The sequence below is a fragment of the Cadophora gregata genome (assembly GCF_030347475.1).
Source record: "Cadophora gregata isolate MNR1 chromosome Unknown scaffold_4, whole genome shotgun sequence".
NCBI lineage: Eukaryota > Fungi > Ascomycota > Leotiomycetes > Helotiales > Ploettnerulaceae > Cadophora > Cadophora gregata.
In genome coordinates, this window is record NW_026695927.1 from 393,587 (window position 1) to 409,013 (window position 15,427).

General features: G+C 49.5%; 4 protein-coding genes across 5 annotated transcripts; 3 read left to right on the forward strand and 1 right to left on the reverse strand.

Moving 5' to 3' along the window:
- Window positions 1-867: 867 nt before the first annotated feature.
- On the reverse strand, window positions 868-3,138 carry MSS1 (mitochondrial splicing system protein). Its single transcript, XM_058503430.1, has 2 exons — window positions 2,556-3,138; window positions 868-2,503 (listed from the first exon to the last, which is right to left on the reverse strand). The coding sequence occupies exons 1-2, from the start codon at window positions 2,949-2,951 to the stop codon at window positions 1,055-1,057; spliced, it is 1,845 nt and encodes a 614-aa protein (XP_058360142.1). The 5' UTR covers window positions 2,952-3,138; the 3' UTR covers window positions 868-1,054.
- LYS4 (mitochondrial Homoaconitase) lies at window positions 3,139-5,794 on the forward strand. Its single transcript, XM_058503431.1, has 2 exons — window positions 3,139-3,180; window positions 3,248-5,794. Exons 1-2 carry the CDS (start codon window positions 3,172-3,174, stop codon window positions 5,723-5,725), a joined length of 2,487 nt encoding a protein of 828 aa, XP_058360143.1. The 5' UTR covers window positions 3,139-3,171; the 3' UTR covers window positions 5,726-5,794.
- A 308-nt stretch (window positions 5,795-6,102) lies between these two features.
- ONS95_009870 (uncharacterized protein) lies at window positions 6,103-9,647 on the forward strand. 2 transcript variants are annotated; one of them, XM_058503432.1, is made up of 3 exons: window positions 6,103-7,313; window positions 7,361-8,343; window positions 8,402-9,647. In XM_058503432.1, exons 1-3 carry the CDS (start codon window positions 6,758-6,760, stop codon window positions 8,525-8,527), a joined length of 1,665 nt encoding a protein of 554 aa, XP_058360144.1. In that variant the 5' UTR covers window positions 6,103-6,757; the 3' UTR covers window positions 8,528-9,647. The 2 variants fall into 2 exon arrangements, with proteins under 2 accessions (XP_058360144.1, XP_058360145.1); XM_058503433.1 differs by having other exon boundaries at window positions 6,345-7,313; window positions 7,361-9,647.
- A 4,534-nt stretch (window positions 9,648-14,181) lies between these two features.
- Window positions 14,182-15,147, forward strand: ONS95_009871 (uncharacterized protein; the record flags this gene model as incomplete). Its single annotated transcript, XM_058503434.1, has 1 exon — window positions 14,182-15,147. The coding sequence occupies one exon, from the start codon at window positions 14,182-14,184 to the stop codon at window positions 15,145-15,147; it is 966 nt and encodes a 321-aa protein (XP_058360146.1).
- Between the last annotated feature and the right edge of the window lie 280 nt (window positions 15,148-15,427).

Below are 15,427 nucleotides of genomic sequence, written 5' to 3' on the forward strand. Positions count from 1 at the left end.
CCTGAAGCTAGTCACATTCGGGTTAGAGCAGCATATCTTGAAGCCAAAAGGAAGCCGTGCAACAACGCCCTGAGTCCCTGACGCTGGAGTTCAAGCCTTGGATTTCGAGGCTTCTATTGCTTGGAAGCTGGAGCGGTGGATTGCGAAACAAACAGGAAGAGAACATCCATTGGGGGCGGAAACAGTTCACGAATCATCACAGCGGCTCTCGCATGTCAACGCTTTGTCGAGTGGGAAGTTCCGAAGGATTTAATGAGGGGCCGTTCAGGGATTTCACATACCGAGCCAAATCAAGCTGCTCCACCGTGATAGAGCTTTGGATTTTGTCCAAACTCTGAATGATAAGATGAAGCTAAGCGAGAATGTTTATGGCAGAGATGGCATGCAACGGCCGGTCCCTGGTACCATTTAATGCACTTCAGTACATGTTAAGTTTCCTTGCCGACACTGAAGCAGAAGCAGTGAAGCGAAGCTGCCATCTTCATTTATATGTTTTCTCTTTTGGCTTGCAAGGAATCTTATGCCATCAAATGTTTCTCCTCCTCATCTCTCCTTTTGCGAACATAGCACTGTTGAGATACATGTAACTTCGAAGTAGTCCGGTTCAGATTAGTATTTGGCATCTAATACAGTGTAGCAGCACAAGACCAGATCCCAAGGCTGAGTTCCATCTACAAGTGATGGAACTTCTGCCTCAGCACAGTGGGCTGGAGCTGTAGGCGGGAGGTTACTTCTGACCAATATGGCTCCCGCTGTCATTATGAGACCCCGTACCATACCCAACAGTCCATCGTTACTACTTAAGTAGTTCAAGGCTTCTGTTCCACCTTCGTTAGAAGATGAACATGGTAGGGGAGGTTTGCAAACTCTGAAGTCCTGCGCCGCGTTCAACGTGGAATGCTTGAATAGGCCAAGCTACCAAGATACCTGCTTTGATTATCCCTTGCTGTAAAAAAATTTGACTTCTTTAAGCGTATGATGTATGCTGTATTCATTTTCCGATGCAGAACCTGGATCGTCAGAATGACCAGATAGATCTTGTGGAAACAGGTACTTACTTTGAGAACACAACGCCCAGAATCTCTTCGACATCACCAGCACCTTCGAGTCGTCCGGTGATTTGAGCTAGACATTTTGCCGCTAGTTCCAGGTGATGTGTCGCAATAGAATTGTCGGGTACGCCTTGGGCAGCTTCATTCATAAAGTCGTTCAGGTGTCCAGAGCAGGACGTGAGGAGCTGACTTTGGCGCTCTCTTATACCAATGAGGTGCGCCATATCAACTGGCATAGTAGTCATGTTTTCGAAGAGATTCATAAGTGCCCGTGTAAAGCCCCCTATATTTCCCCGTCCTGGCTGCCCATAACGTCCAGGGCGGTCAGCTACAGCATCAGCAACCGATATATCAACTATAGGAAGCTTGTAATTCAACGTTCCAGGGTTGAATAACAAGTCGCCAATGGCTTTCTGCAAGTTCGAAAGACAACTTTTGATCTGTCCAGGCGTAGGTCTGTCATTCTTGTTCACCACAATGAGCACCTCTTTCGTGCTCCCGTGCTCGTTCCGAATGATCGAAGAAAGATTATCCATAATCGGAGTCTTGTAGCCAGAAGGCTCTAGTGGGTCAGGTTCAAAAGAAGTAACGTAAACAAGTACATCCGCGTCCTTCGCTTTTGCAATGGCTCGCTTGATGCCCTCTTCTTCAATGGCTCCAATGTCTGAGCCTCCTACAACATCTGCGGCTCGCACGCCAGCCGTGTCTGCAAAGGTGCAGAGATAGTCTCTGTAGTTGATGGTCTTTTCAACGACATCTCGGGTAGTGCCTGCCTGTTGACTGACTATCGAGGCTTCGCTACCCACAATTTGGTTGAACAGTGAGCTCTTGCCAGCGTTTGGGAGACCGATCAACGAAACCTGAATACCCTGCCGCAGTAATTGTCCACACTTTGCGCCCATTTGATGGTATGAAATCTCCTCTTGGATGGTTCGAACCTTCTCGGTAATGCGAGGCCATATACCTGCCATATCATCAAGGTTGTGTTCTTCAGAGTGGTCTGTGTCCGCTGCTGCATGAGCAAGCTCCTCGATCAGTGAAGTTCGCCAACTATCATATATGCGGCCAAGCTGCTGATAAGGTCCTCGTAGAGAAGCACGGCGCTGCAACTCGGTCTCCGCGGTAAGAATGTCGCCCAAAGATTCGATTTGTTCCAGGTCAAGCTTATCATTGGCGAATGCTCGACGCGTGAATTCCCCAGGACTGGCAGCACGAATTAATTTTGGATTAACTTGCCCGATGGCTGACAACACAGCTGTGACAGTTGCAATTCCGCCATGGGTGTGAAGTTCCAGCATATCTTCCCCAGTAGCTGTGTTTGGTGCACCAAATTGAATCACCACGGCATCCGAATCAATTATATTCGTCCTGTCGTTGGGATGGTACAGTGTCCGCACTGCAGCATATCGCTTTGGGGGTAATTTTCTGCCTGGGCAAAGGGCCTGGTAGATCTAGATATCTTTTGTAAGCAAAGAGCGTGTAGCAGGCCATATTTCTGCCTACCTGGGTACAGGCGGGGCCTGAAATTCGAATGACAGCTATTGCGCTTGCATCAGGGCCTGTCGATATGGCATAGATTGTCTCGTTGTCTGTGACAGGATTCCACTCAGGCATCCTGTAAGTTGCTGTCACCATCTCCTCCTCCTCTGTCTTGGCATATTTTTCCTGATTTGCAGATACGACCGTACCTTCCGCTGTGTTGTTGTGTCGATTGATACTTTTGCTGAATGATCTCTGCTGTGAAAAGCAGGTATGTATGTTATTGGCGACTGGAGGATGCTGCCCATGGTTCCTGGCCATCAGGGCAGGTCTGTTAAGGATCGCCAATGGCATGTGCCATATTGGCGAAAAGGCGCGACGAGCACATAGTCTCGCTGTCGCAGTTGCATGTTGGATCATTGACTCGTTGAAGTGCTCCGTGGTTGTGAAGATGGTGCCAAACCTGTGCTGTTAAAATGCCGCTTTATTTACCTACGTCCGATCGCGGCTCCAAAAAGTTGATATGGCCAATCAGAGGCAAGACATTTCATGACACCAAAATAAATTGTCAAAATCCGGGGAACCTCCTCCCCCCAGTTTGACCTCCCACAACACCTCAATTGGAGTCAATGGACACAAGATGATATCAGTAAGTCATATAACCATGCTGAAAGCGTCCCATGGCCGTCTAATTGTTAGGGTCTAACATTTTCCAGCAACGAATTGGTTTGCAAGGTCTGCGGGCCAGACCCTCCTTCAGCCTTCTAACTCTCCGTACTCCTCAATATCTACGACCGATCACGTCTACTACACAGCCTACCAGACTATCCCGTAGCCCGCTCTCTCCTCAAACTCCTCGAGGTCTGCGATCAATCACATCTACCGCACATCGTTTCCAAGATGTCTTCCACGCCCAGTCCTCTGATCCCTCCTCCTCGGCGATCCTCTCCTCCCTCAAGACTCCTTCTCGAATCCCTCAAACTCTTACGGAGAAGATCGTCCAAAGATACTCCCTTGGTCTTGCGGATGGCAAGGTCGTGAAATCTGGAGATTATGTTACCTTATCCCCTCACCACTGCATGACGCACGACAACTCATGGCCTGTTGCTCTCAAATTTTTTTCGGTCGGAGCTAGCAAGATCCACGACCCAAAGCAAATCGTTTGCACTTTGGATCATGACGTCCAAAATCGGAGTGAGACGAACCTTAAGAAATACAAGCAAATCCAAGAGTTCGCGAAGAAGCAAGGTGTGGACTTCTATCCTGCTGGACGCGGAATTGGGCATCAGATTATGGTTGAGGAGGGTTATGCGTGGCCAGGCACTATGACAGTTGCTAGCGATAGCCACAGCAACATGTACGGTGGAGTGGGCTGCTTGGGAACAGCTGTGGTAAGGACGGATGCGGCCAGTATCTGGGCTACAGGTAAAACTTGGTGGCAGATTCCTCCAATAGCAAAAGTCACATTGACGGGTGTCCTACCAAAGGGTGTTACCGGAAAAGATGTCATTGTGGCGCTGTGTGGACTGTTCAACAACGACGAAGTGCTTAACCATGCCATCGAGTTTACAGGCTCGGAGCAGACAATGAGAAGTCTGCCAGTGGATGACCGATTAGCCATTGCGAACATGACAACGGAATGGGGAGCATTGACTGGACTGTTTCCAATCGATTCCATGCTACAGGCATGGATGAGAGCTAAGGCTACAACTGCAGCCCTTTTTGATGGAAAGGACGCACCGGAATCTCGATTTTCACACGCAAGAATCGATGACTTGGTCCAAAACCAACTAGTGGCAGACAAAGGTGCTACTTACGCGAAGTCTCTTTACCTCAATCTCTCCACTCTGTCTCCGTACGTCTCTGGGCCAAACTCCGTCAAGGTCGCCACGCCTCTACGGGATCTTGAGGCCCAAAATATTAAAATCAACAAAGCCTACCTTGTATCGTGCACCAACTCTCGTGCGTCCGATCTTGCTGCTGCTGCGAAGGTCTTCAAGGATGCATCAACTTCAGGAACACCTGCCAAGATCGCATCAGGAGTAGAATTCTACATTGCTGCAGCATCATTACCTGAGCAGGAAGCAGCAGAAGATGCAGGAGATTGGCAAGCACTTCTCAATGCTGGAGCGAAGCCTTTGCCGGCTGGATGTGGTCCCTGCATTGGTCTCGGAACGGGATTATTAGAGCCTGGAGAAGTAGGTATCAGTGCAAGTAACCGTAATTTCAAGGGACGCATGGGCTCTCCAGATGCCAAAGCATATCTTGCAAGCCCAGAAGTCGTAGCAGCCAGTGCACTGAGTGGCAAGATCAGCGGACCAGGCTGGTATGAAAAGCCTGTTGGCGTCGAAAAGGTCGTACTTGGAGAAGGAAACGGCATTGCTGAGGAAGATAAGGCCATTAGCATTGAAGAGGCTTTGGACAAATTGATCGCTCAGGCTGATTCAATTATCTCGTCAGCTGAACAGGATATCCTAGGCACATCGGAGCGGAAGGAAGAATCATCAGATGAAGCCTTGACTGCCATCCTTCCAGGCTTCCCAGAACGCGTAGAAGGCGAAATTGTCTTCTGCGACGCAGATAACATCAACACCGATGGGATCTACCCCGGAAAATACACCTACCAAGACGACGTCTCGGTAGAGAAGATGGCAGAAGTGTGTATGGAGAACTACGATCCAACATTTGGATCTATTGCACGTGAGGGTGATATTCTCGTCTCAGGTTTCAACTTTGGATGCGGAAGTTCAAGAGAGCAAGCTGCTACTGCCATTTTGGCCAAAAAGATCCCTCTTGTTGTGTCTGGCAGCTTTGGTAACATCTTTGCAAGGAATAGCATCAACAATGCACTCATGGGCGTTGAAGTTCCTCGACTAGTCGAGAGACTCCGCGAACACTTCTCGGGTCAGAAAGTCCAACAGAAGACTGATGTCAAAGAGCCGGAGGGCAACAAGGAGAGCTTGGATAGCCCGCCACCGGCACAACAGGCCAGTCCTGCGGAGGAGAAAGTTTTGACAAGGAGAACGGGATGGACATTCTTGTGGGATGTGAAGAGGAGCAAGGTTGTAATTACAGAGGGGAAGGGTGGCCCGACATGGAGTCAGAAGGTTGGTGAGTTGCCCCCGAATGTTCAAGAGATCATTGCGAGAGGCGGGTTAGAAAAATGGGTGAAGGGCGAAATCGGTGGGTCCTGATAGATAGGACATGATGAAGATCTCTTGTAAATTATGTCATAAATACTGTTTTTTACAACCAATCATGAGCCACCCAAAAGCAACGTAAACAGCACAAACTTGCGTACCTTACGTAGCCCATGATTGGAACCACAAGTAAAGAGGGTGGCCACAGATTTCCGAACCCTCGAGGGTTAAAGGCCCGTTGCTATTCTGTTGCTAAGAGACTTCATATCTTATCGTATGAAATAGTACACTTGATTCGCTGATTTCAGCTACTTCCGCTTTAAAAAGCCCTGTTAAACTTTATTCTTGTTCTAATTAGTTGACTGAGTAACGATCTTCCAATCAAATAAGCAGAATAAAGCCACAATTCAGACGTGTACTGTTAAAATGTGGCGATTTTGTTTATTTACAGAACTAGATATTTGACTTTCCACAAAGCTGGGGTTCGGAAATCTGTGGCCACCCTCTTTATTGGGACCAACCAGGGTCCTTCTCATAGTGGGACCCACATCTTCAAGTCAAAGCATTGGACTTGAATGTTCTACCTCCTTACAGTCACCACTCTAAAATTCTCTTTGGGAGGAGATAAAAGGGTAAGGCCAGGCTACCGATATCCTCTTTTCAATTTTCTCGTGCATATATCATGTATTTTGTTTAAGGAGGCAAATAAACCAAAAGTAAATAAAGGGGACCTTGCGCTAATGCACGTAACCGAACGGGGTTCCTGCTCAGCCGCCATCAGGCGCAGGGGTCCAAAAATAGGGTCTGGTGAGCCAACTTCAACACCACCCAGCATCATCTTCACCCCACAGCCCTCCCAGCCCTGCGCTATTACGAAGATCACTCAGCTCGCTAGAAGAGGCTCTTGTCCTCAAGAAAAGAGTTTGACTAGCTTCTCTTCCTTCAACACAACCTCAATACCCAACGCTCGTTCAACAATCTTTCTCTCCCTCCTGTTTCACATAATCCAGCTTCCAACATCGCAACCTACCACGACAACCTCGTAGGAACCACAATCGCTGTATCACAGCATCACTTTCGTTCATTATGGCAGCGAACGACTATTACAACCCTTCGTCACGGCATCAAACCCCTCAGCCGTACAATAATGCCTACCAGTCCTACAATCCTCAATCTCCAGAATCACAACCAGCTGCTCCGCCATCAGTAGCGCCTTCATATCATACGACGCAAGCTCCCACAAGACCTCACGACATCACATCACCAGTCTCCCCTTTCGAGGCACCTTTCGACGACCACGTGTATCCGGCACCACCAGGATCAAACCGCTTCGACAGTCAAAGTACGCTGGGGCAAGATACACGATATTATGGACAAGGAGGAGGCGGAAGACTGGAAGCTTCGAATTCATATCAGGATAATATACCACTGAAAGATCATCCTGGGCTACCTGTAAAGGACAATCAGTCCACGGACCACGTCTACGATGCACCTGTTGCGCCAGCACATCTGGAAGAGGGGCTGCGCAAGAAGAACAGGATTAGCGGAATGTTCAAGAATAGGAAAAGTAGAATACCCTGGGTCACGTATATCCTTACGGCAGTACAAATCGGCGTGTTCATTGGGGAAATTGCAAAGAATGGTAAGTACAGATGCTGGTTGTTGAGAGAAGGTTGCTAATATTCCCAGGCATTTTGACTGGATCTCCAATCGAAATCAAGCCCAACTTCAATCCTATGATCGGCCCTTCGCCTTACGTCCTCATCAATATGGGAGCTCGTTTTGTTCCTTGCATGCATTCCGTGGATGGTGTCCAGAACCGAGATACCGGTGGACCAATCTCATGGCCTTGTCCAGATACGACTTCCAATGACAATCAGAACTGTACCCTTGCCCAACTCTGCGGATTCAATATGCCTGAAAAGCAGAATCCAGTCTTCCCAGGAAACAAGACCGAGCCGCTCAATGAATTTGAGAATCAGCCTAATCAGTGGTTCCGTTTCATTGTCCCGATCTTCCTACACGCCGGACTTATCCACATTAGCTTCAATATGCTCCTCCAAATGACTTTAGGAAAGGAGATGGAGATAGCTATTGGACCGATTAGATACTTCCTAGTCTATTTCTCAGCAGGTATATTCGGCTTCGTGCTTGGAGGAAACTTTGCCGCGACTGGCATCGCCTCAACAGGAGCATCAGGCGCACTCTTCGGCGTCATCGCTCTCAACCTCCTGGATCTGTTCTATACCTGGGGTGACCGAACATCGCCATGGAAGGACCTCGGCTTCATCATGCTCGACATTGTAATTTCCTTCGGGCTTGGTCTCCTTCCTGGTCTAGACAACTTTTCCCATATTGGTGGCTTCTTCATGGGCCTCGTCCTCGGAATCTGTATCCTGCATTCGCCCAATGCACTTCGCAAGCGTACTGGTGAAGACGAGCCCCCCTACGCACCAGTAGTGCGTGGGAATGGCGATAAATCAAACGCTGGGATCACCGGTTTTGCGAAGAACCCTGTGGGGTTCTTTAAAGGTCGTAAGCCGCTTTGGTGGGCTTGGTGGTTGGTTAGAGCGGGCAGTTTAGTGTTTGTGCTGGTGGTGTTTATTCTTCTGATGAGGAATTTCTACCAGGACCGAATGACTTGCAGTTGGTGCAAGTACTTGAGTTGTATTGTAAGCTCCATCTCCTCACACGTGTTCATCTATGGATGCTGGCTAATAGTTGAAATAGAACTACAAGAACTGGTGCGAGATCGGGAACCTGAATCTCACCACCGTTGACGACACAGGCACTTCAAATAAGCGCGACCTGTTTAATAGCTTTGCGGGAATGGCTAATCTTGAGCCATTCTTGTAAGCTTGAGGTTGGGTTAGAGACGCTTCACTTTTCATTCGTTGCATATAGGTACTTGAAGCTCGGAACAGTGGCGTATTTTTGCTGGTATGGGCATATCTAGCGGCCAGGGGTTGTGATCAGAAGCGATAGTCTAGGAACGAATCTGCTTGCGGTAGACAAGTTGAGTAGATGTGAGGGCATACCGGGGATCGGAAAGGAAAGGATGGAAAGTTTATGACTACGGTTTGAAATTGGCATAGCGATGGAGTTCTTTCCCTTTTCCTTTGTTTACAAAAGCTCAGCCTGGGATGAATGACAGGATCTGCTGGTTGGCCTTCATGAGAGCCAGGGGAGGGGGCAATATCAGGAGTAGCAGTAAGAATATCTTCTTACTAAGATAGGCAGACAGACATGTGTCAAAAACAAATGTAATACTGCTTGTACTCTACAGACGTTATCTTGATTCCTACCCCTCTACCACAGAGCACCTGTCCACATTTGGCTCTGCAGAAGCGAGCTTCATTCTACCGAGCTCCCTCCAGCTGCTCGGAGAAGCTCTTCATGTTTTTTTTTTTCAGTACAGTATTTCAGTCAAGTCAAGTCAAGTACTCTAACGCCAATTGAGTACATTACATTCGGTTATTTTATTATCTGACACTTGCGGAAAAATATCCTCCCAACACTGCTTATAAGCGGAATAGACGGATATTTTCTCTTCCTGTCCCTTCATATAAAAATATAAATAGATAGATAGATAGATAGATAGATGGAACCTCCTCACTCACTCTTATCATATTCCCTATCACGTCGTATCATTTCCACTCGGCACTTAAAAAAATGAAGTGACTGTTAGAGCTGGGCTGAGACACAAAAGACATGCACCGGGAGGCACAGCAGGTACAGCACAGCACAGCAAGGCTGCATTGCATGCAGCTCGGTTATCGCCGCCCGCCAGTTGACAACAAATCCAAAAAAAATAAACATGAATATAACGACCGTATTAAGAATTGATGCTGTGGGATAGAGATAGGGGGTTTCTTCAAATGTGGGGGAGGGAGGCTGGGAGGAAGGGCTGGTTGGATGGATGGATGTCTAGATTTGTATGATGGTTTGATGGTTTGAGGCGGTTTTTTATGGTGTTTTGGAGGAGGGGTTGAGAATGGAGGGGAGATAGTGATATTTGAAGTTACTAGATACAAAGTGAATATATTGGGTGGAATGTCCTCACCTCAGAAGTGGACTATTTCCTTCACTCTTCCTTTACCTTTTCCTAAAACCGTAATCAACGACAACGAATCAATTGCCTAAAGTCTTCAGGACTCCTCCTCCGGAAGACACAACGACAAGTTCAAGTATTTATTGGCTGGCCTCTCTTCAGGAGCTCTCTCCTACTTTCTCTCGCAGCCCACTCCAAAGACCTCGGGACCTGACAATCTTCGCTCCTGACCTCGGAACTAAGAGTGAACAATGACCTCACTCTCCCCCAACATTAGGGGTCTCAATAGTGGCTTGTTTACTAGTACAGTAATTTACGCCTCCTTTTTTCAGTGCTAGATTAGATGAGGAGCGCGAGGGGAAGTAGGGATCAGCTGGGTGGCTGGAACTTCTCACTCACATGGGAGGTTTTCCCATAGTAAAAATTAGCTTGCGGTTGCGGTTAGTGAATCGTATCTTCTGTTAGTGTGAGACAGGTATCAGTTCTCCTCTGTTGAGGTGCAAGACGCTGAGACAGTGAGGAGGTGTCTCCGTTTTGGCTTTGGTTGGTTGAGTAGTTGGGCGCGCGCCATTCTATTTTACTCTTGGAGTCTTTGACATTTCCCACGAATCTGAGGATCACTACTTAAAGGCAGGATTGCATGTGCTGACTTCCATGTGCTCGAGACCAGTGTTTCTGCAAAACCAAGATTGAAAAGCTCGAGTCGACTTGCCTGTTTGAGAAAGAATATGAGCATCTTAAATCTTGCATTGGAACGATCGACCTGGAAGAACAGAAGGAGACCAAGACCCACATCGTCGGGTACCGCGTCTCAACGGCAGATCTGATCTGGATTCTGAAGACAGGTCAAAAGTACCTACTGGAACTTGCATATTCGGTTAAACTCCGCGCAGTAATCAAAAGCATGATTTCCTACGAAGGCGGACTTCTAACCCGACCTGACTGACCGTAGGTTCCGAGCTTGGAACGTGGACTTTATTTTCTGTAGTCCCTACCCTACCAGTCTGTACGTGAGGCCGGTCTGGTGAGGTTATAATTTTAGCTCTTAGTTCCCAATCTTGCTGTAGCTAGTCAGGGAACTAAGGAGCTTACTACAGTACTGTCCTGTCCATACCCAGGGATTAGGTTGCATTAGCTGCCTCGCTTTCCCATGTCCAGGGTCCCACTCCACACCTCAAATCACGATCCCTCGAACAAAATTCGATCTTCTCTCAGAATTGTGAATCCACGATGAGGTCATGGTCTTTCTTATTTTTTTCTGCTGCGCGTTTGTCCTGAATCCGAATCCGAATCACCGGGTTGCGGGTTGATGAGAGACACGAGGGGGAACGGAGGACTTCCTCCTGGGTACAGTAGTGATGGGGTTGGTTGGGTGCGGTTGTCGTTGAAGAATGTTGAAGTTGAGAAGTGCCGTCCTGGAGCTGGAGCTGGAGTTGGACGCTGGAGCTATGGTCTCCTGTTTTGGTGGTCCTGCTCGACAGAGGGCACGCACGCTTCGGGGTTCAAATGCCCTCCCCTGTGTCCCCCAGATGCAAAATATGCATTGCATCATAACGGGGGACCACGAATTCCCTCATTCCCGTGGACCCTGATTCCCTGACGCGACGCGGGCAAGGCAGGGCAGACGAGGCGAGCGTTCCTGAGCCCTGCTGCCCTCACCCCTCCGAGCTCCCAGCTCCCCTCTCCCCTCCCCTGGCACGCACCAAGAAGAAGAGACCCGAGAGACCGAAGAAAACGAGGAAGTCTTGCCGGGACTCGGGACATCGAAATCAGGCGCAGCGCAGTGGTCCAGTAGTGCAGAGCAGAGCAGAGCAGAGCACCCACCTGCATGCAGTGATTTGCCCAAGTGGAGCCCTACCGTTGAGGCGGCGATCTTTACTGGATGCGCTGCTTGGCTCGCTGCCAAAACTGCCTGTGCTGGTCAGACCCTGTCAAGACCCTGGGAATGGACTGGTCTGGACCCCGTGCTTGAGCGACAGGGAGCAGGGCTGGTGCGAACTAGAGGATCGAGAAGTCGACTGATCGGAACTCTGACTTCAGCATCGTTCGACGGAGGAGCCTCCGGTGCACCGTCTCCGCGCCTGGCAACTCGACGCCTGAGAGACATGGAGACAAGGGGAAAACGCGAGGAGAGTCGTGAAATGGAATGTTGGTAGTTACTTAAACACTTGTCAAAAACAACGTTGTTTTTGATTAGCGCATCTTGTATTTTGCGATCGAGTTTTGCTCGTCTGAGGGTTGCAGTCAGAAATGGCACGATTTTGTGGTGTTGATTGAACTCTGTCGGAGTGACGGGCGCGAGTGAGGCAATGGGGAAAGAAAGAGGGGCGATCGCCAAGCGGGCGGCATATGCAGGGAAAACAGCAACGTGCAGCACCGCACCGCACCCACACCCACACCCACACCCACACCCACACCCTCACCCTCACCCTGCCTCGCCTGCCATGCACTCCAACTCGAACGGGCGCATTCAGTAGTGGGTACGGCCATGGAAGCCGGACGAGTCACCAGTCGACTGTGTACCTGCCCTGCTTTGCCCTGTGGCTTGAGACGTTGGTGAGGAGCAAAGATGGTGTGTGAGGGAGCGAAAACACCATACAGTACCAGTACGAGTACGCGCGCTCTCAAAACAGCTGCCTCTGTCTCTACAGTACTGTGACTCGCTCACACCACACAACACCATGACAACCTAACCGTCTAAGCATCAAGCTGCACCCCCTTGGATGATTCCAAGCTTTTGGGCAGATGAGAGATCTGGTTTCGCGAAACTCAGGAGCTCTTACTCCGCTTCGCTCAACCAGCAGCGTGGTATTGCATTAACTTATTGGTGATGAAATGGCAAGACCCTGAATCGCATCGTTCGAAAGCGGGGCAGAGCTCCAGCTGTGGGAGATGTGCTTTGCGCCAATCAGAGCTGCGATATCCAAGGAAGAGGCCAGGACCTTATTCACGAGCTACTACTGGCGATGCCAGCGCATTCTTTTTTGACCGACTATTATTGAATTGTGATTACAGCGTGATAAGACAGTCATGCCCGGCATGAGCTTTTGGTGCGAGAGTTTATCTGGCATGCATTCAAGCGCATTTCCATGAAAAGCGTATCCAACGCATTGTCTGCAACCATAAAACAGTATTTCGGGATATACTGCAACGGGCAAGTAGGTGTGGTGGACTTTTATATCCAGCCAACAAAGGGAGGGGCTGTCGACTGTTGCCCAGACAGGTGGTGCAACATACCACTGCCACATCTCTTCGAATCACCGCATCGCCCACATGCCTCCGTTATGTCTCCCTCTCCCTCCCCCTCCCGTGTGGGCGCCATGTAACCGGGATTAATTCCACTCACATCATAAGGGTTCAGCAGGGTCCGATGAGGTGGTGGAGCGGAGAGTGTCTCCTGACATCAGCAGCCAATGGATTAGCTTACCTACGCTAAATTTACCTACGTCCCTACTGTATTTTGTCTCCCTTTTGATGGCCATCCTGTCCAGCGGGGGGAGATTGTGCAGCTCCCCGAGAGAGCTGAAGTGCAGAGATATGACTGCGTGAACGCGGACTCAGACCAGGCATCTGGGGGGGGGGGGTAAGCATCGCTTCATCTTCGGCCGTGAAGTTGTCGCGTCGCATCTTTTTGTAGGACGTTCGAGTAGACTTACAAATCTGCCCTGTTCTGCTTTCGAGGCAAACCCTAACCAGGATACGACTGGAGCGATCCCCGTGCCCTGTCCTGGTCCACTCCAGCCCTTCCTCTTCCTCCCTCCTTTCTTTGTTCCCCTTCCCCTTCCCCTTCCCCTTCCTGGCATGGCACCTGCTGTCTGCTCTTTCCCTCCAGCTCCTCCGTAAGGTAAAATAAGGTAAATAAATGGAACGGAGTGGGTCAGCTTCCAAGCCAGGGCATGCTGGCACACCCACGCTACTGCCTTCTCCACTCCTATCCTCATCCACTTCCTCATCCACTTCCCTCCGCACCCCTGCCCCGGTCGTTCGTCGCTCTTCGAGCTAAACTAAAATTGCCGCTACCCTAGTGCCCTGGCCCTGGCCCTCTCTGTGTCTCCTGCCCTGCTTCTGCTTCCCTGGTCTCCCTCCCCCAAATGGGAATTGCATAACATAGACAGAATCCCATCTTTTCCACTTCACTCCCCTTCCCTTTTCCTTTCCCTCCGCTTTGTCCTACCACCAACAACTCTCCCTCCAGCCGCATCACAAGACTTCCTCGTCCTCCTCCATCATCAAGACTGCAGTGACACTACGCTCAGCCCATCTTCAAGTGCATCACATCTCGACGTCCAACTTCTATTGTCGAAGTGACTGTGTATCATCCAGACGCCTTCATTCCCGTCGTCTCGTTACTCCAATTTACCAACAACTTCCCTCATCACTTCAGAACTCTTCTTCAAATTTGGAGAAGAGTTACTCTCACTACACTGCTCTCGTCTCAAAGTCTGGAAGATTATTCACTATGTCGGCCAGACCGAGAATGCATGCCCGAGACTCTTCAGGCCGAAAGGTCTCTCTTCTCAACGATGAGCCGGCAGGACAGGACAGCGCTTTCAGATCCACTTACTCAGCATTTGAGTCGGCGAGTATGGTACGATCAAATTCCGCCATGTCCACACAAAGCGGCACTTCTTCTCCACACGTTCCCGACCTCGTCCGCGCAGATTCTTTTGATTCCAACAACACCAACGATCCTACTTCTCCCATCACGCCTACTTCCTTGAAAGAATTTGGTAGACAGTCGTCCTATTTGGGCTACAAGAATCAACCACAGTTCGAGTATCGCGAAGGACCTCCACGCATGGACGACTACTCGTGTCATCAATACTCGATGCCTCTCCCCAATTACCAAGGTCAGCGGACATCATATCCGGAACCACAGATGTACGACGAAGACATGTATCAGAACCGAAATCAGCAGGAGAGGGGGCCTAAGAGGTATCCCTGTCGCCACAGAGATACCCACAATTGCGACAAGACTTTTACCACCTCTGGCCATGCATCACGCCATTCGAAAATTCACACCGCCGAGAAGGGTGTCGTGTGTACCTGGAAAGGTTGCCAGAAAAAGTTCACACGCGGTGACAACATGAAGCAACATCTCGAGACGCACACCAAAGAGCGTTCTCGCTCTTCCGCTGCCCAGAAGAACGCTGCAATCAGAACACTCACAATGCCTGCTGGCGTACGCAAGGCCAGCTCATCAGATGGTAGATCCAGTCGTCCGTCGAGCAGGAATACCAACGATTCGATGGACACTACGCCAGTGGACCCTGCATTGTATCAACAGCAGCCGGCATTTACATCGTACGGAAGTCCCTCAGCATCATCTGCTTACTATGGCTCTCCTATCACATCTCGACGCGAAACTCTGCCGAGCGGATTAGATGCTCTAGCTGCTATCGCTGCATCGCAATATCGCCCCTGAGCATCTACCGTTGTCGATCGATCAATTAGCACCAGCTGATAAGTCACTCAACACCAGCCAAGCCCTCCTATGAATGGAAAAAGACAACTGTGAGCCATCTTTCGCTGATTCGATGGTACAAGAGGCCTTGTCTGGGTTTCGTCGTGGTGACCATCAAACTACCTGATAATTCACCTGCATCAGGCATTATCCCAACATTTATTTTGGGAACTTTTCATGCTGCCCTCCCTCGTGAGGTAGTAGCCCCGCTTGGCGTTCATTGGACAGACTTCCCTGGGCG